The sequence below is a fragment of the Bombus pyrosoma genome, linkage group LG3 (genome assembly GCF_014825855.1).
Source record: "Bombus pyrosoma isolate SC7728 linkage group LG3, ASM1482585v1, whole genome shotgun sequence".
In the NCBI taxonomy this organism is placed as follows: domain Eukaryota; kingdom Metazoa; phylum Arthropoda; class Insecta; order Hymenoptera; family Apidae; genus Bombus; species Bombus pyrosoma.
In genome coordinates, this window is record NC_057772.1 from 7,522,186 (window position 1) to 7,543,542 (window position 21,357).

At 36.8% G+C, this 21,357-nt stretch overlaps 1 protein-coding gene across 3 annotated transcripts in view; it reads right to left on the reverse strand.

The window, feature by feature from the left end:
* Positions 1 to 21,357, reverse strand: part of LOC122565939 (E3 ubiquitin-protein ligase MIB1) — a 674,113-nt gene that overhangs the window by 105,263 nt on the left and 547,493 nt on the right. Inside the window, exon 11 of one of the 3 annotated variants that reach the window (XM_043722493.1) lies at positions 8,175 to 8,193. The exons of the other annotated variants lie outside the window; for them this stretch is intronic. Within the exon in view, the coding sequence (XP_043578428.1) occupies positions 8,190 to 8,193 (4 nt within the window). The 3' untranslated portion in view covers positions 8,175 to 8,189. Of the gene's footprint in view, positions 1 to 8,174; positions 8,194 to 21,357 lie in introns of those variants that run through there. 3 annotated transcript variants of the gene reach the window in all.

The following is a 21,357-nucleotide window of genomic DNA, read 5'->3' on the forward strand; positions in this document are numbered from 1 at the left end:
TGATGATCGGTTTGGTATTTATAATTAAGGGAAAAGTGACTAACTACCTGACGATACGCCGCCCGCTTACGCAGCCCGACCTAAGTGAGTCAATCAATCAAGAAGATTACATTCTTCTCGGCGAAAGTTTCAACTTGGCCGTAAATTTTAAACGAGGCTAGCTGCTGCAACACTTTCCGCTTGCAATCGATACACGTTACTTCATCTTCTAAGGCACTTTCCACGGAATTCAAGCGTTCAGGGCTATTACGTTTCCGTATAGTAAATAGCAAGCGAATTACACGCAGGCACTAGCTCTTGATCGAAGATTCGTATCGTAGGAACAGCAACGACAGTCGTCGATAGCAGCAATGTTAAGTTAAAAATTCCGAGAGAACGCAATATTATTCATTGTTATCAGCAATATCGTCAAATATGCAAAATAAGGAAAATGTTCAAAAATTGTATCGTAAATTTCCAAAATGTTCAAAGTTTTATCGTAACACTGTGACAAAGAACTCAAAGCGGGAATAGCGAAGCTAAACGAACTTATCGTCGAAAGACGGAGCCTTAAATCTCGAGGAGAATCGAAAGAAGATCGTAAGAAGATGAAAATCCATCGAAGAGAAAGAACAGTTTACTTCGGTTCGCTGCGAATCGATGACATCGCGGCGAAATTGGAAAGGATGTTGAAGAATTATGAGACGTGGAGAAAACGGGCATCGAAGCCTGTCCAAACGTCGATGACAAATTTGCTTTCGCCTATGGTAGGACGAGGGAGATAGAGAATAGGACAAGGACCGAGTTTCCGAAGCCCCATTCCGTTTCTTGCAGGTCTGGAACGTTGCCACATGGAAATCAATTATATTATTCCGTTCTCGAAACAATGTTAAGCGCGAAGGTTCCCCAACGCGAGAGATTTGAGCAGCCAACGCAGAATGATCTCGCTTATGTGTGTTTCAATCGAGGTCTCTAGACTCAAACGCTTCTAGACTCTAGAATTTTAATAGACTCTCGACAAGAATTTTAACTAATGCGAAGAACGTACGATATTGTTAAAAAATTATTTTCTTATTTTCGGTAAAATGTGGGATTACGTACCAACTTCTTCTGAATTCTGCTCTCGAACAGTTATGAAAATTTTCTTCTAAAATATTCGGTTAATTTTCACGAACTAAATGGAAATGTACGGGCATTGAGTTCAAAGAATTTCCAATGGTATATAAAATACAATATTTGTATATTAATCATGTATCTAGGAAATGTTCTATTTTTTCCTTATTCGTACTTATTCGTTTCGCAAAAATTGCTACCTAATGGCATAAAAAAATTATCTGTTGTAAAGGTAATTGTAATCTGTTTGATAATGTATAATGTACAATGGAGAATAATTCCTTTATGGAGCTTTTAATTGCTTCAATAAAGGAAATCTCCATTTAGATTCCATCTCTGTACTCGTAAAACATGAATTTTATATTAAGATAAATATCCGCAGTTTAATTATCACACGACACTGGCAATAATTAACGGCCCTTGATGTCCATTAATTAATTTATATTTTGATCTAAAAAAATTGCTAACTGGATCCTTTGCAAGGAAAATTATCTGCAATTATAAAATTATATATGAAGCGATCGTTGCCATAGAATATTTCATCGATCCGTAAAGAACTTGTGAAGGACCGACGTTCCTTCTAAAAGAGAAGCCTTACGAAAGATCTCTCTTTTAAAACGTCTAGACCGTTTTTACCTCGGAATTTATGCGCAGGTTGCTTCGAGTTTAGGTGAATTACGGCCTCGATCGATTACGCGAAATTATCTTGGCAATGAAATTATTTCGGATCGAAACGGCACGTACGTCCACTTTAGAAACAGGTATCGGAACGACGTAACGATATTGTTCCGGTCGTGAGAAACGACAGCGAACGCTCACACGTCGCATTAAATTACAGAGTTCATTTAGGAAAAACTTCACGTAGTTGCACTTTACTTATACACGCTGCACTCTGACGCGGCCAGTGAATTACGTGGGCCGCGCTAACGTTCTTCTCAACTTGAGAAAGAGCACACGAATTTTACATGCGTGCTGTGACCGAGCGCATAAAGTGTGGTTAGACTTGTGGAATAAAGGAGAAATAACAGCGATTCTTTTCGTAAAATGTAAATCAAACTCGCAGTGTAATTTGTTTGATGTAATGTACGAGAAATATGCCGGGGAAAAACATGGTCTCTTTTATTGATTTTTCGATTTTTATGCTATTTGATGATTAAAGGCTAGTAAGGCTTTAATATAACGTAGTTGAAATGGAAAACAACCTGTTAGAGCTACAGACATAAACTTTTTCGAAATAAATAATAAATCCAGGAAATTTGTTTGTTCGAAGACTCATGTTTCTTAATCCAATAACATAGCTAGTATTGCGACTATTAATTTCCAACGTTGAAGAGAATCGTAAAATCCTGTATGTAATTTTAAAATCTAATAAGAAAAGGAGTCTTTGATCTTCGTATAGGATCATATTTTATCACGCAGAATGAAAATACCTGTCACTTAAACTTAAAATGAATCGAGCTTAACCCTAATATCCAACAATTTGGGAAACTTAACTAGTAGAAAAAGGTAATAGAAACGTCTGTTTTATTTCCTAAATCTTTAACGCAATAGCGAATAACGCCGAGTCGGGTAATGTTGAACAAAATAACATCGATTGGAATAATATTATTTAAACCAACGTTAGCCAATGCTACGATAACTTTACTTGGAACAATAAACTAAATTAAAATAATACCGATTGAAATAACGTTATTGGGAACAATACCAAGAGTAACAATTCCCAGACTAAACAATTTCAATCAGTATGATTGATCATCAAAATCTCGAAGATCGTATAGCCCATTCTACTGCCATACACGAAACACGAAAATACGAAATTATTTATCTAAAATACGAAAGCTCGATCAATCTTTCTTGCGAGAAGAACACTGAAACGGCAAGACTACCGAACAAAATAGCTACGTTGATGATAGTTATATGGTTTATCGTGTTGTTTAAAGTTCTAATAACTTTCTTTTTAAGCCGGTCAAGCTATTTCCCGCACGCCAGTACCTATCCTATTCCTGGTAACAACGTGTCCTTGTAAGGATATCAAGAAGGATCACGCGAACCAGTGGTTTTAAGGCAAGAAATAGCGCACAGTGTTATGTGAACACGTCTTTCTGCCCGTAAAGACGGCTCTGCATGCTTCTAAACACGTCTTTTCAGTCTTCAGAATTTATTTTTACGCCACCATAAAGCCTGCCTCAAAGAAATTATGCTAGTCTGAATTTAGGCAGAAAATCCACCGCGTTTCCCTAGCAAATGGAAATAATGTACATCTGTTGTTGTGCAGTAGACATATTATATGAATATCGTTATAGTTATTTGACATTTTATATGTTACCTTCAAATTTATTATGGAAAATTATAATATTTCTGAATTTCTGGTACCACGCTATCCACGTTTTTATGCATTATATCGATGTTATCTTTTATAAATTACGTATAATTTCACAGATTGCTATGCTTTTCTTATCGAAAATAATTTTATACCGCTGTCCAATGGAGATACGGAACATTGGTATTTACTTTTTTTTATCTATGAAACCTTCGAGATTCTATCGCCGGAATTGTGCTTCTGTTCCACTTCTTCATGCAACGAAGCATTACGGATTACAAAAGCAGCCGGTTTCCAAAGATCTTAGTTCTTCCATACCGGAATATCTTAATGGAAGTTTGTTATATCGTATCACACAAATTAAGAAATTGTTTTAATGCTATACAGAATATGAGAAAATAAAAGAGGAAGGTAAAAGTAAATAAAAAGAATCGTTTACATTATATCAAATAAATTATACTATCGTTTAATCGCTGGTCAGATAAAAGTGTGTCTCTTTTATATAAAATTCTTGTACTTTGAAATTATATTTTATACAAATTTCTGTAATATAAGTTAACCGCGTACGGGATGAAGTAAAAAATTGTCTAATATGTCAATTTCAACTTCTCAGCGATTTCTAGCTCAATTCTTTATTCCATATTTACTGCTATACGTTAAATTTGTCTTCCCTCGCGTTAAATCAACAGACAGATAAATAAAATACGACCGTGCAAGAATTAACCTGAGCTCGCGAGATGCGTTCAGTTACGAGGTCTTAGGTGGATCAATAAATCTCCGAAGTACAAGGAGAAAAAAAGAAAAGCAACAAAGAAGAGAAGAAATGAAATGCACGAGCAATTTCATCGATTCCCGCAGGATCCGTTAGGAGTTAAACGCGCCCTTAAAAGCATCCGCCATGAACTGGTGCAATCTCTGATGATCTTAGCGGCAGAATGGTGCCACGCGAAGTCGTTTTCTACGCTTCTGGCGAACGCCTCTTCTCACCGACGATTTCTAACCACCGTTGGTCAGGTCGAGGTGAGTTTTAACCTTTTTTTATAGCTTCTTTTTTACGACTCGTTACGACAATACATTCTTTGACTCTCGTCACCACCTACTCGCCTTTTTCACTCGCTCGCCTCTTGACACGCACTCACCCGCGATAGCATCCACCTCCACCGTCGCCCACGCGCGCTAACTTTTGTAAATATCCACAAGCACAGCACCATCCATCTGTCAAGCGCATACTCTGCTATTTCCATATAATAGTTTCGTTAACTGGGTCATCTTCTAACGTCTCGCGTAATATCGTACGTTTCGACGAGAAACGAGAGACGTTAACAAAAGATGGATCTTTGATTCGATCAGCATTCACAGATACTAGTTCGAGATAGAGTTCTTGAAATTAGAACGTAACAACGAAGTTAGTTCTTCTTTTTTTTTAATTGTACGAATAAATGTTGTTATACTCTTCGATATATTATTCGAAGCAATTATTCGTTGTTAGTGTTCCGAGGAAAATTGTAACTTTCTTTTGGATGTATGAATTTTTAGAACGATTTCCTGAGTATCGTGTCATTTGATGGTTAAAAGGAAGAAGATTTGAATTAATACGAAAATTTGAGAGATTCGATTACTTTCGAAAATATTTTTCTTATGGAAAATAATATTATTTCATAATATGATATTTTTATAATGATATTTCTTAGATGCCTAGGCCGATGATAAAAATATATATTTAATTTCAGAATCAGATGCAAAGATAGCATCGACGTGTGATTGGCCGACGGCATATCGAATCTTAAAATTGTTCTTTCACAAAACAGGAGAAATCTAACGTATATTCTTCACCCGTGAACCTCGTATTATCGTATTCATTAATTACACTCTAACGTTATATTACGTTACATAAAGAACGTCAGAGCGTTTCCAAATTTTTCATCCACGGCGTATCTTACAATACTTGTGCGATTTTTATCGACTCTCTTCCAACTATCAATAACTGAGAACGTTATAAAGGCGGTGTATAAAAATATCATTTAATAATAATCGTCCTCCACCTTTTCTTCCGGTGAGACGTGTTCAGACTTCGATTAAGGAACACAGTCGAAGAAGATAGGTTCAATCGAGTATGATTTCAGCCTCGGCTGGGATAGAACGAAGAAAAGGAGTGCGGGATGAGCGCGATGAGAAACACCGATACCGTGAACGCTTGCAAACATAGCCGTGTACACGTGACTAGACAACGTGAGTAGAGAACGTGAGTGGCGCGAGGAAAAGCTGCCGAGAATGCGAAGCGAAGGCTCTAGATTAAATACCGATATGACGAGCATCTATTCTCTGGGGAACCTTTCGCTGTAGCCTGCGCGTGGCCAGAAACGGCCAGGAAAGCGAAACAAAGGGGTTGCTTCAAAGAATTTCTTGTCGCAACGCGAAATAGCCGCCCTGCAATTTTGCGATATTGTTTCCTACCCTTCAGACTCTTGATGCACCTTTCTTCTGGTAAATGAGAAAAAATATATATATATATAATAATAGATATATATATTATTTAACAGGTTTCGGAATAAATAAATGACAAGTAAATATTTGGCGAAATTCAATCTTCTGACGATCCCCTTTCTCATTGTCAGTCGGAATTATAATTATCTTATAATTTTCTGTCGCAACTAGCTGCTCTGTAATTTTACTGTTCTTTATCCTTCAGACTCTTGCTGCATTTTTTACTACGTACTACGTAATGAACTATGTGATGAATGGATGTAATGCAAAGTTACGTATATTAATTAACAAGATTAATAATAAATAAACAACGGGTCAGTGTTTGATTAAATTAGTATTAAATTGCTTGCTGATCCTATTACTCATTGTTAGTTGAAAATGAATCGTGTTACGTAGAAAGGATGCAGCCTATAAAAATGAAGAATTTTTCAGGTGCAACCAAAGTTAAATTCTGGAATATTTTGATAAAAGGAGAATCATTTACTGATACCGTGTTAAGCAGCAGTATAAAATAAATTCGAGTAGGATTTTCAGTTTCTGAGCTGAATGCTATCAAGACACGACTTTGCATCAGAAAGAAATTAGAAAACAATGGTACTGGAAAATTGTATTTTCACATAATATCGTCTAGGGAATGAAATATTACGTTTTTACAATTCTGCATGCTTAATTAAATATGCAGGTTGCCTTGCAGATTTTGAAAAACGTATAGAAACGGTGAATGTCGTGGAAATATGCGTGTATGTTTTCTTCAGTGTTCTTGGAATGTCAGGAACGTATCTACAAAAATGCTGACAGTTTGACAGATTGAGTGGATGTAATCGGCAGTGTGGAAGCACTGATATACAAGCACGAGCGTACGATGCATAAACTTCTTTGAATATCGGAAAGCGGGACTTGAAACCTTTTACATAGAATTGGATGCGTGTCGTGTTAGGTTGTCACCCGCAGATAATCATTTGTTAACTTTGAAACGGTTCCTCGAAGATGAGACGGTATAAAATACTTCAAAGTGCAATTACCATTCTAAAGCGATTCCTCTTGAAATGAAAGCGCGCAGAAAATATTTCAATAATCGCGATATATCGTCCTTTACGTTCTAAACTATTCAGTTTTAGTTCTAAGATACTAATTGCGAGTGGTATAAAAAATAAATGTGGTCACGTCAATGTTTATAACGATTCGTAACAATTCAAAATATTCCTCGGAAAAACAAAGCATTGGTAAAAATTAGCGAGTATAGAAAGCTTGGTCCGAATCTACTGGAAATCGTAACTTTCGCGAATACTTTTATCTGTGAATTTTTATTTTAAAATGCGCAAAATGTTTCAAACTTCGTCAATTGGAAAACAAAGAAATGTGATTCTTAACAATTAGTACGAATACCAGAGCAAACGTCTAAAACTCGTTGATTCAACGAAATCGGTAAATTCCTGCGCAAGAGGATATAAAATGTTCAAGTACAAACCATTTAAAGAACGAACACGAAATCTTCGCTTGAATCGCGGAAGAAAATTGCCTGAAAATGTTCCCAGCCATTAATTGCAACGAGCGGATAACTCGGCCTGCCGTTTTAACCCAGTTATCAAACAGTTCCACGGTATTTGTGCTGCGAGTGAAATTACATTCGTTAACCTACTATTTTTCCTGCCAAGATATTTATTCTCGGCGCGTTAACAATCTCGGGATATATTTTTCGAAATTGTTCACGTGCTTCGTGCCGTTTGAAACAGCACGGCAACGTTCAAAGAGTAGAATTCATACGAGGGGAAATCTTACGCAAGGTCGAGCCAAAGAAACGTGTCGTTAATTGAAAAGGAACCGATTGCTTTTTAATTAACTCGTTACTTTGTATCAAGCGTACGTCGATAGACGAGTATAATCGAGCCTTTTGTACGCGCCCGTTATCCTCCACATTCACGATAGTTTATTTAACAAGCTACGTGCCTCTTCCTTTCTCTCGTTAATACCCTCTCACGTTCTTCCTTCTCCTCTGTTCCCGCCACGTTCTGACGTTCCGCTCCACGACAATGGCATTTCTCTATTGTCGCTTTGTGAACGGTCCCGCGATTCCGTAATTATAATTGAAGCGACAACGCGGCGAGGGACGAGCACGAAAAGGGAGGTTAATCGTCAAAGCGCATCGACCACTCGTTTTTTAATAATGGGATTTCGCGAGGAACGACCACCTTCCTTGGCGCGACAATTTCAAAAACAGAGAGCATTGTCTTACCAGTCAAAGCGTATACCTCGTCGTCGATTTTCTGCTCGGCGATTAGTTGCATCGTCTCACTTACCTGAAACAGAGATGAAAGACTATCGTTAGAGAGAAATTTACAGATACGACAATCGTTTCGTTTGGGAATTTCGAATGAAATTATGGTTTCGTTATTACGTGTATACCTTATGCAGCGTATTTGCATTTGTCAGTTTTGTTATTTTATTATGCACATAAAAGCAAGTGTTTTTTTTTTTTATCGATATCAAAGTAGTAAAATAATGATTTGTACAATGGAGGTAAAGGAAATTTTTTAATCAATCGTATACTCTCCCATTTTGTTCGGTGTTGGTTCTGGAAGCGTAGAATGAAAAAAGTTCGTAGAACACGAAATAATTCGTCGATCGTTAGAATTTTAGAGGATATTAAGAGGGAAAGAGTAACTATACGGCAGAAACTAATCCTAAATAAAAAAATCCTGTATAGAATAGAAATCTACGTATGAAGAACAGTTTCAATTCTATACAAATTGAAAAATCGATTTCAGGTTCCAATAAAAGTGTACAAGCTATATCATCAATTACGCTTCGAATTTTTCATATCCGTTTTCCTCTTACATTTTTTTTTTTCGCGATTTTATATTTCTGAAAAAGATAAACACAAATCACGTTATTTTTCATACATGATGGACAAATACAGGTGTAATGAATCAGAAACAGTAAATTTCAAAAAACCTTTATTTATAAGCAATTTTTTCACATTTTCACCATCGCACTCTCGTTGGTTACGAGGAAATTGATGTTTGTAGAGGAATAAAAGCTATAATAGCGTTAATCTTTTATTAAGCTTTCACAATATAAAAGTATCATTGGACGCTTTCAAAATGTTTATTGTATCCAATGGAGGATGCTTAAGGGATTATTTGAGTCTGTAAGAAGACTCGAAGTAAAAGGATTCTTCTGGATGGTCCTTCGTTTGCCACAGCCATTAGATTGTCGCGGAGGTGAAACGCTATGTTTCTGCTATGTCGTAACATCCAAGCGTTTATGCTGCTGCACACCGCTCGAACACGTCTAAATACACGCTGGTTCATAAACACAGGTGGAATAGCACGTAAATTGGATGCGGGTCCAGGGAACTCTAGCTAGTGGTTAAAGGAAGCAAGGTAGATGGTATGACACGGACGAAAGGGAAGAAATGGGGAAACGAATTGGAACAAGGGAAAAAGTGAGTGAAGAGAAGGACGATGAAGCAGATGATCCGGCGTAGTTACCGCTGCACCTGAAACAACTTAGTTCTTGTTACAAAAGAAAACTCGATGAATGAATATTTGAATTTTTCTAAATTCTTATTCTATTATTTTCCTGCAAATAATACGTTTATAGAAACAATTGAGTATCACGTGTTACTGGTCTAATTATTATTATTAACAATAGGAAAGAAACTAATAGATAACGTGCAGTAATAAAACATTGGAAGATAAAGCAGCACCAAGAAGAAGATACAGTGTTAGTTACAGAATATGGAAGTTGATGAAGAAATATGTTCCACGTAAATTAGGAATAATCGTTGAACCAATAAAATGAAACTTATTAACAGCGCAATTATTGAAATTTGAATCGACGAACGTATCATTGTCAATATTTTAATAGTAAAATTCTATCATTTAAAAAAAAAAAGTATGTAATTGCTAATAACGATTTTTCATGAAACTATCTTTCAGTTTCTTCCACAATGCTTGCAGTTAAACAGTGTAAAACAGAATCAAATTCACGCAATAGAAAGAAGCACAAAAGAACGGCAATGAACAGCAACATTCAACGAAGGAATGGAAACGATCAGGGGAAAGTAGGTTAAGTAACCGAGAGCGGAAGTGGGAAGACAGCATCAGTCGAATCTCGAGATTACCGTGCAGATCAACACCGAGGGATGATAGTTCGCGCAACATGGGGCAGTTTAAATTTAACCGTCAGAGTGTTTAAGTGCTCTTCTGCTGGCCCTTTTCCTTCCACCCTCTCTGTCCTTCTTATCCCTCTCTCTACTTGAGGAACTAAGTGACTGTGAAAGCGGTCGAGCTTCCCACCCGTTTCAACGGCTGCAACGTGCCGTGGATTAAAATGGGTCTGCTGGAAACGCCTGAAAAAAACCTCTGCCAGCGGAATTTTTTACGTTTTGGAAAATTAAAAACAACGGGTGCCAGGTCCAGGATACGACTTGAAATAGAATTTGATCCGCAGCTGTAAGCTGTTCCACAAAACACTCTGAAAATGCGAAAAACATGCAGCTCTGTAAATGGATCGTTGTTCATGCTGAGATCGAATCGAAGTTCGACTTACGTAGAAATATATTTAATAGAGAAGGAAGATATAAATGAATTTATCAGCTATTTGAAGGTAGGAGAATATGCTATAAAATTAATTATTACCAACTCGACGTTCAAATTTTTAATCGCTTAGAAATAATAATTCTTCTAATAATATGTTTGCTCCTGTCGTAATTTATAAAAATCCATTTATCCTTATTTTAAACAACTAAAATAAAGCATTCTATTTAACAACCGTTAAGACTAACAATCTTCATAACCAAATAAATCACACCTTGCATTTCAACGTATTTTTTTTTCAAATAACCATCTACTAACACGCACGCTAATAAGTCCGCAAGAAAGTAACTGTAAAAGCGAAAATAATAATCGTAACGTTGCAATCTTATTTAATCCTCCGACCCATCGAACAGGTCTAAAAGTCCAACATCCTACAGGCACAAATATCGACCAAAAGCTCAAGGCACACTAAACATGGTACAAAACTACGTGTCGCTCTGGACCAACAAATGCCATCTGTTCCCCGTAACACGTGTCAATTTCTAGATTCCACCCCCGCCGTTTTGCAATCAACAGCCAGCGGGCGCAGCCCTCAAGCTGCACGGAGCAACGTAGTTCAACGAATTACGGCGGCAGGTCGGAATCACGAAGGAATGTTTGTCAGGTTCTCGTACAGATAACACGAGACCGATATCCTAGCAGTCTACAAAACGGCGGCACGTTTCCAGCATGGTTGAGAAGGTAGAACGAGCAACATCCCGCGGGCTGCGCGAGCTTATCCTTTTTACCGTGGGATTCGCCGTTTTCCCAGACAGCCTCGTACCATTTCGTAAAGTCATCTATTTGCGGGATTAACGTACCGCGGATACCAAGCAACTTCCTGCTAGGTAAGCAGGGGAAACTTTTCGAACCAACCCAGGGAACAGGGAAAGAAGAGAAAAAGATCGAGTGAGAGAGAGAGAGAGAGAGAGCGAGCTCAGGCTCGAACGAAAATTAGTTTCACTTTTTTCCCCGAGCCCTTCCACCCCTTCGCTAGTTCTTCCTCCTCCCTGTTAGTCGACGATCCACCCCCCACGCCTGCTCTTGCGGCATCCAGCCACTCTCATTCGCCTCTGTCCGCGGAAACATAATCTTTTCTTTGAAATTGCTTAGAACCCTCCGGGCGTTCCGCTACTCTTCTTTCTTTCGCGATGACTCTACATGAATATTTAGTGGCCTCGTAAGAGAGCTTTCGAATTGCTGTGTGTGTAGATGGATAAATTAGAAATGCCAGCGTTCTACCGTTGCCTGGATGTACCACACGAGAAATCTTTAATCGTTAAACACTCGATGAACCGATCGTGATTGTTGAAATTCTCAAGGGTGGTCACCTTTGGTGGCTAAAAAGTTAGACAATGTTAAGGTTGAGGTTAATGCGTTTGGAGAATTGCAAGAGTAGGTTGGAGAGCTGTTCCTACTGATGTCCGGACGTAGTAACATTAACGTTGCTGACGGTACGCCGTGAAACAAATGTTACCGCAGTTGCAACATATTTTTGGAAAATGCGTCAATGTTTATGAAATGAGAAACGTCGATTCACGTTTCACGTGCTCAACGTTCATAAAATGAAAACGTCGATTCACGTTTCACGTCCTCAACGATCATAAAATGAAAACGTCGATTCACGTCTATCATCAATAATGTATTAACTTATAGCTCGTAATAAATTTGGTATAATTTCAATTTTATAACAAATTGTAGGGCGAGATTGTAGGATATTGTAGCGTGAAAAGTTTAATGCAGTTCGAGAGGAATGCCGAAGTGGACAGACTAAATGGTTTCGGTTGATGCGATTCAATTGATATAATGTTTCCATATTTTGATGTTATAATTTAAGCATCACTATGAATAATCAACTACCAGCTACACTTTTAGGTAACTAAAGTGCGACTATCTTTATTTTCCCCCTTTATATGTTTCACACTTTAAACGTTCATTTAAAATGTCGTTTTAAGAGAATAATTTCAATAACTGCACATTATAATTTATATATATATTAGGATATTTTAACGCGATCGGTGAATATATTTACTGTATCCTAATAAATAATTATATATAATATAAGAAGGACCATAATGCACGGAGATTACAGTATGCTTCGCAGGGCTAACTTGTAAAGCTATTTGATATTAATGATTCTGCGGCAAAGTAGATTAAATACATCATCTTAATAGAGAAACTTTTAAATAGGTTCAGAGGACAAATTACAAGTTCCCAAACTTTTTTAAAGAACTTTTGTCGTGTATTTTCGCCCCTTATGATAGTGACGTTAAAATTTATGTATAAGCTCCTTCACTGTTTAGTAACGTGTATGTATTGCATTTCTATATACACGTTATATTATATAGTTCCATATATATTCTATATACACGTACTTTCTATACATCTTAGCACTTAAATCTCCCCTAACTGCAAGAACAGCTGATATCTAACAATGAATATTCTTTACAAATTCACTCAATTCATTCAATTACAATAAAAATATACCTTGTGATAGATGAATATACAATTATAATTCAAAATTTTCTAAATTTCTTATTAATCTGAAATCGTAAAGCTGTCATATTATAAACTACCATTACATGAACCAACAGTCGTTCTTATTAACAATATAACAAACCGGAGAGATACGTCAAAGTCCATCATATGTACCGAACCCTTTGCTGCACGAAAACGATGTTAAAACTCTATCGAAATTCACGTAACACGCGCAGTCCATTGGGAACGAAAGATCATTCCTATCGAGCTGTTTTCATCGCTATCTCATTCCCCTCCTAGCTGTCTCTGAAAAAATCGAAACAGCAAGAAATCACAATTTCCTGGTTGGGTAGAAGAAATGAGAGAGGGTCAGATAGACAAAGCGGGGGAAAAAAGGGAGAGTGGTAAGAGGTTGTACGGAAAAGCGTCTAGCAAAGATGACGAAGATGTTCGAGACACGAAAATGCGGAAGAAAGCGGAGAAAGGCGCGGAGGGATGGGTGACTCGAATCTGTCGACCTTGCGGCCAGGCCACAATGCACTGTGCTTCGTCCCAATAAAGCCCGCCAGTTTATACACGATCTCTGGCAAATACGTTGCAATTATCATATAAAAGGATCAGTCTGGGGAAGAAGACAGCCCGCTTCTATGGCGCTCCATTATAGGGGAGAGCGCACGAAAGGAATTGCAGTAAGGGCGGAAGATTCTCCGCGGACGAGGAGCAGCAGCAAGGGAAAGGAGAAGAGAAGGATGGGGCGTGTATTGATCTGTCATCGTCCGCCCGGTCCTTTTCGAATTTTAGATCAGCGAGAATCCTATGCAAACCCGTCCCGTTCTACTCTGATTCACCAGCAGCCACCAGAATTCGAAGCTCGGTGCTCGATGAGTTCGATCGATTCAGACCGACAGGATTTGTCTTTAATGGGCGCCGTGTAGCGAATGGAAAATGCCGCGCGCTATTTCCAGGGTCTGACATTAGCCGCGTATTAATTAGACGTTGCATAAATCGATGGTTTACGCGTTGAGATTTTTATTTTCTGCGAAATGTAGATATTTATATCGTAGATTTTAAACTTTCACGATGACTAGATGACGTGTTTTTCAGGTCTGCCCTGATGAAGCAAACTGAAAATCACGATGTTCGAGTTACGTTGCAAGGGACACTCGTCGTCCGATTATGAAAATCTTATTCATTTAGTTTGGTAATTCGACCGGCTAGGAGTCGAGATATCGATTTTTGAGATAGAGATATTTGATACTGTGCTGCATCCTACAAATCCACCTCATTGTTAATTGTGCACTGATACGAAGGTTGATTTTCCAGGGTTAAGAATTAAAAATGAGAAACAAAGAACACCTGAAGCTGTTTTATGAGCGTTATTTTCCTCGCTCAGAAATTTGATTTGATTATATCCAAAATCAGTGTTTCTCATTTTCTGGAGAACATCCTTTCTCGAGTCAAGTCATATATATATAATAGAAATTCCATTTACGACGTCCATTCAGGATGACCGGCGAAAATATTTCAACACTAACCATAGAAAAGTTTTGTGTGTACATCGTATATCAAACATTTTGAAACTTCATTAAAAATTTAATTACTGTAGCAAGATGGTAAAATTATGATGGTACGACTGTTGGGATAGTAAAATTTCATAGAAATTTTCGAAGCTGTCATTTAAAAAAAAGAGCTTATTGCATCCCTTCGGTCTTATTATTTAGCGTCTTCGGTTTGAAAATCTTCTGACATCAAATCTGTCATTATAAAAACCTTTCTTAACGCTTGATCATTAGGAGATCAATGAAAATATCTTCTTTCGCCTCCACTCAATTCTAAAAGCACGCTTTATATCGACTTATATAATGAGAATGTATGCAGCAACCTAATTATGTCTTTCGGCGTCAACAATTTTTAGTTTATGCTTCAACAACTCGGATACACGTAGAAAATTCTAGTTCAGGAGGAGAATAATAACGTCATTTCGTACAATTCCACTTATTCGAACTTCATTTATGAAAAGGAAATTTTAGTTAGCGCCCGATTAATTGAAGTTCTGCCGATTGAATTCACTCATCTGAACTTCTATTATTCGAACGAGAAATCGTAGATATTGGAGAGAACGAGTGAACTTCCACTATATGTACAGTTAATTATACGCATTTCAGTTATATGGATTATTCGTTCCATACAAAAATAGTATCACGTGAATATATTACACGAATATATCATATGAACGTATAATAATTAATTGTATATTAATTTATTGATGTATAATAATGATGTCATCCCCGTCTTTTGATTATTAACGTTCGTTATTAGTTAAACGTTTAATTATTGTTCTACGTAGAAATAAACAATCTTCCTGGAAGCAAATTTCTAGTGATACAGTAGTTCGTACAGAAAAATCGTATAATTTTTAATAGAACTTAACGGTGTTGTATATTTCATGAATTATCTAGTGAATTATTAGATATGCAAGGAAAAGAATAAACAAGAGTATGATCGAAGAAGAAACACCGTTAAGTAATAAGCATCAAAAGCTGCATAAAATTACCATGCCAACAGCATTATGGAAAAACACGGTCTAATAATATTTTTACAAAAAGTCACAGTACCATTTCTTTGAATGTACACTATTAGCCTTTATTAGGATTAATTAAAAAACGACAGATTTGATAAGAGAGAGAGAAAAGAAAAACGAATGGTTTCGAGTGCAACCATAGATCCAGTTAAATAAACGAGATCTGCTCTCGGGAACATAGATAAGGGTCAATGGGGGTCACCACGGACCAGAGAGATGTGATCTTAAAGGCTCGTTCGAAGGGAAGAAGGGTGAGATTGGCTAGGAATCACGTGGGGTTAAAACTTTAATCAATGCGGGGATGGAACATGGTTGTCTCTCGTTGAAATAGGAATTCGACTTGCGAGATTACACAGTAGGGAAGTAAAGTGGATTTATGTTACGAGATATGGTCACGTTAAGTCTCCTAACGTAGCTCGCGTTAACATAGTGAAACAAGGAAGAGTATCGAGAGATTTCAAGATTAAATTCCCAAGAACGAAGAAGAAAAGTCAAATAGCGGAAAATAAGGAACGATCTATCGTGAAATAAGATCAACAGAGTTTCCAGTTATCTCGTTTGAAATTAGATAAAATGAAGTTCGAACAAACGTTTCAGCATTCATTAGGCTTCGCGAAACTACGTGGAATTACAATAGTTTCGCCAAAGCAAAAACTTTTCGCCATAGTTTCAACTTCGTTTGGAAATACGTCAAGATAAGTTATCGCGTTGTTCGACCAGACTCGTCCGTGTTACACGTCAGAAATTTAGACGCGCGCGTAATATAAAACATCGAGATTGTAGGGATTATCGCGTGTAAATAAACTAGTAATCATGCTCCACGCAATCGAAGAACAACGGCTAAGTATGACAAGTAAAACTTAATTTGTCAGCCTATTCCACAATATTATCTCTTGGCTCGTATTCTGAATATCAAATTGTTCAGAGAATTATAAATGGTATTAATACAGAAATGATCGATGCTAACGAGCACAGTTTCGGAGAATAGTAGAAATATTCATCAGTAAATACGGTAACATTTTTATGTTTTAAAGTTACATATACAAACACGATATTTACGACGACAAGAATGGATACAATATTAACTGTTGTAACGACGATGAACGGTAAGTACAAGATTTTTGCAGTTTTTTAATAAAATTGAGAAACTTAGAAAAAGAGAAATCGATCCGTTTGGCTTGTGACTGATTCGTGTAAACTGTCATTTATTTTTATAAGTAAATAAAGCCGAGTTTATTCCTATTTTAGCCTCTACAATTTGAAAAATATTAATTTAATCAAGTTAATAGGATGTTAACTTTATGCTATAAATCCTCTTTCGGTCGATTTCGTTTGTTAAATTTATCTTGCTGGAAAAATTGAAAAACCACCATAGTTCGACTCTCTTCCTTTGAAATACGAGTTACCAAAGTTTAACTATATTTATAGAAATAACCGAGCTTGTTTCGCATTCGACTGTAAAACAATCGATTCAACAAACGCAACTGTGACGACGGACGCAGACATATGACGCCGCAAATCAACCCAGTCGAGGGAATCCGAATAAAAATCTCCGTCGAGATAACGCCTACCTGAAAAATTTGATTCGTTATCACAGATTCGGTAAACAGGAATCAGTGAAAAAGATCCGATCCCTGTGAACGGGTGCAGAGAATCCTTCGAGTTGAAAATCTCGGTTTGTAACAAATTATCTGCCTTAGTGCGACAACGAGTTGTTTCCACGCCGAAGAATATCGCGTACAATTCCACAAGCAGTCGGCAAAATGTGACAGATTTATCCGCGATTACGATAAATCTTCGTGACGGCTAGTTAGAAGGAGGACTAACTGGATGGCTGTTCGAACAGATATTCTACCTTTTATCGATGAGAACGGATATATCTACTCCTGTTAATCATTTGCTCACTGGGCTGACCGAATATATTCGTACTTTCTAATATTTAAAAATAATTATTTATATTATATCGAAATATCTCAAAATATTTCCTCTGTACTTGAAAATAATACTTCTAACCGAACGAGTGACCTGCAAAAATTCTTTTCCCACTTAAGGATTTCGAAAATCCTTATACCTGTGTCTATCAATTAAAAACCTATTTTACCTATCCAAAATGACGAGAAACAGCGTACTATATTTTATATAATATTTGTATACTGTACGAACTCTACAAATCAATTTTTACATCCCTAAACATCGCATAAATCCATAGAAATCCGCAGTCTACCGATCGAGGTGCTCAGACATTCCACTCGTCCTATTCCGTTACATCGGATGTGTAGATGATAATTTTACTATCACGCATTGCCGGAATTTTCAAAATTGTTTTTTCCTGTAACATTCTAAATATTGTATTACACGAGCCGAGTTAACAGATCTCCTGAAACCATAACGTAATCCTGCCACATTAAAGTCGATCGACCATGTTAGTCACTTGTATCGAAAAAAGCACACTGTTAAGTCCTTAATCGGCGTGTAACGATGTTTGCGTGTCCATTAGAAATTATGAAGCCACCGGATACATCGTGGGCGAATGGTTAACGCCGCGAAGCATAATTCAACCGGCTCTCTCGCCCCTTATGGATGTGTTGGGGAGGTGTTGGTACAGTAAACTTCCACGAACTCTAATATAGCACGCCGTATTCAGAGAGTCCAGAGTTCGCGGCTATCTTAAATTGAATCTGCCAGCAATGCCAATACGGCTCGTGTCGGGGCTCTTGGGGTTGACTCTCCTTATTTCGTGCTTGCTGCTATCATTTTCTCTCGTCAGGCGTTATCCCCAGCTCCAAGAACAGCCGGGAATACCGATGTGCCCCTCGCGCTTAATCGATTCCGCTGTAATTACGCCCTGCTAACGAACGCTCGTTAATTATCATTCGTTGATATTCGTTTTCTCGGCTTTTCACGTAAATTGCGCAAGGACACGCTCCGATGCTCTGGCGATTCGTTGATTTCGTTTATCGCGACCGTGTCTTGGTTACATGATTGATTATGCTAGAACAGATTCGTGTCAATCCTAGTTGTCGATGATTAGCGATGTACGACAGACAAGTGATGAGAAGAATTATACGTATAGCGAGATGTTTCGTTCACGTTCGTGACTTTATTTCGCTGACAAGTTATTGAGTGGTGGATCAAAAAATTATTCACTGAAAGATCGAATCTGCGAAGAAAGATTTCTACGGAAATTGTGATTGAATGTTAAAAGTAACGCTGGGTATCGAAGGATTCTTTGGCTGTCAAAGGATTTGGAAATTCCTTGGTTGTATATTACACATTCATTTTGTTTATGGTCAGACTATACCAGAACTTAGTATCGTGAAATACCTCATTTTCCATTTAATGAAACATGTTTCGCTTTTAGTAAATAATTACTACGACAGTATTAAAAGAATTCCACGGACAAATATATAAAAATCTTTCATTTGTTACAATAAACATTCATCGAGAATCAATATGATTTAATTATATGAACTACGTAATTGTCCTGCGACAGGTAGAAATAAATGTATTTTAAGTACAAACCGAAATTGTTAAATAAAATAACGCAAGCAATTAAATTAATAGAGTAAAACTTTAATATAACGCTATATTAAAAAGTAAAACAGAATTGCGCGCGTGTGAAAATATATTAAATGTATATATTTAATAGATAATTACGGAATAACGATACTTATATGCAAAAAATTACGAAATTGTATGCATATACAATTCAGTTGCTGAAATTTATAAATTGTTATAAAATATCGTGGCAGGTGGGAAAAATAAAAAATCTTATGGGAGAATTCCAAAAAAATTTGTAATCACTTATTACAGATTGAAATATTGTATGAATTCTTTTCTCTTTGAAATGGATATACAGTCTTGACCACTGATCAACTTTATGTTTGTCCATTAGAGTACAATTATTCTTCTTATAAACTAGCATTTAATATAGATTAACATAGTTTTAGCTCAAAACATAGTACCAGAGAAGCGAAAATATAGTTTTACCTTGTAAAAAATAGAAAAATGATAAAAATGACTATTGTAACAAATTACCAAAGACGATAATTTACAATAAATATTACAAAATTATTTAATTTGATTGTGTTATAACAGAAAAATCACTTTTCATGTCTTTCATTCGTCGCGTACGTTAAAAAAAAAAAACAGTCATCCTCATGACAGAGGAATGTCATTGGATAGTATATAAGGAACAACCGACTTGGGCACGAGCGCATTTTCGCTTGAACTCTCGTGTGGTGAACATCGACAACTTTCAAGAACTTTTGTTGACATACTGGTAATTTAGTTTTTATATTATTACAATTAAGCTATCAAATTATAACGTCTAAACTATTAATTTAGAACATTTATATTATTAATACATAACAATTAAACAATTGATTTATAGCATTTAAGTTAGTAAGTTATAACATTTTAACTAATAATCTATTAAATTTAAATGAATACTTTATAACATTTAAGCTATTATTATAACATTTAAACAATTAATTTATAATATTTAAACTATTAATTTATAATATTTAAATTATTAATTTAGAACATTTATACTATTAATTTATAACAATTAAACTATTGATTTAGAACATTTAAGCTAATAAGTTACAACATTTTGACTAATAATTTATTAAATTTAAATTAATACTTTATAACAATTAAGCTGTTATTATAACATTTAAACTATTAATTTATAATATTTAAACTATTAATTTATAACATTTAAATTATTAATTTAGAACGTTTATATTATTAATTCATAACAATTAAACTATTGATTTATAGCATTTAAGTTAGTAAGTTATAACATTTTAACTAATAATTTATTAAATTTAAATGAATACTTTATAACAATTGAGCTGTTATTATAACATTTAAACTATTAATTTACAACAATTAAACTATTAATTTACTGAATATTATATAACTCATGTTCAATATTTCGTGGGCGGGTCTCTTGCGTAGTCACCTCCTCGTGGTGAGACCCGGTAATTGGCATCGTTTTCCAAAATTTAATCAGTTGATTGATCTTTGGAAAACGATACCAAGCTAAGAACTACGCACCAGTCCAGTTTGGGTCACCAAAAGCCGACAAAAGAATTTTGGATGATCTAGACTGGACTAACACTCCCCCGCGGGGGCACCGTGGGACACCGTGGGACACCGTGGGACATCACGGGACACCGCGGGATGCGTGCGTTTTAGCCTTAGTTAATCGTAAGATAGATACCTATGTTATGTGTATTGTGAGCTCATTCTGTACAAAGATACTTATCCATCTTGGAACGAAAAATATAAATCTCGTCTTTCTTGGTACCCTCGTTTACCATACTGGAAAAAATGTTCCCGCGATTTATCGGTTCACGATCGCTCAGTTCTTTCAAACTGCCGCGTGGCGTACTCGCTCGCGCGTATTCCGGGTACGTGCGGGTCAACGTGCACTGGACAACTCTTTGGATTCGTAAGTCGCCCCAAGGACACCTCTGTCTTGGTGACTACTCGACAACTGCTCGTCGTTTGTCGCGAATCGCGAGAGTTGTCATCGCGCTGGTGATACCTGAGTCGCAGATCTGCAATGCTGTCCGATTGGTACTTCGGTACTTGGACAGGGACCTGCATTTATCGTCCTCCGTAATCCTGTTCAAGTGGCAAACCCGCGGGGGTGGACCCCACTGTTCAGTTGGGGCCTTGCCTTTGTAATCCTGATCAGCGGTCCCTCCCCGGGCCGTCGCTTGTTCAGTTGGAGTGTGTTAAATTGCAGGCCCATTTGCTGGATCACTGGTATCATCGGTCGGTGCCATCGACCGTGATAAGTTGCAAAT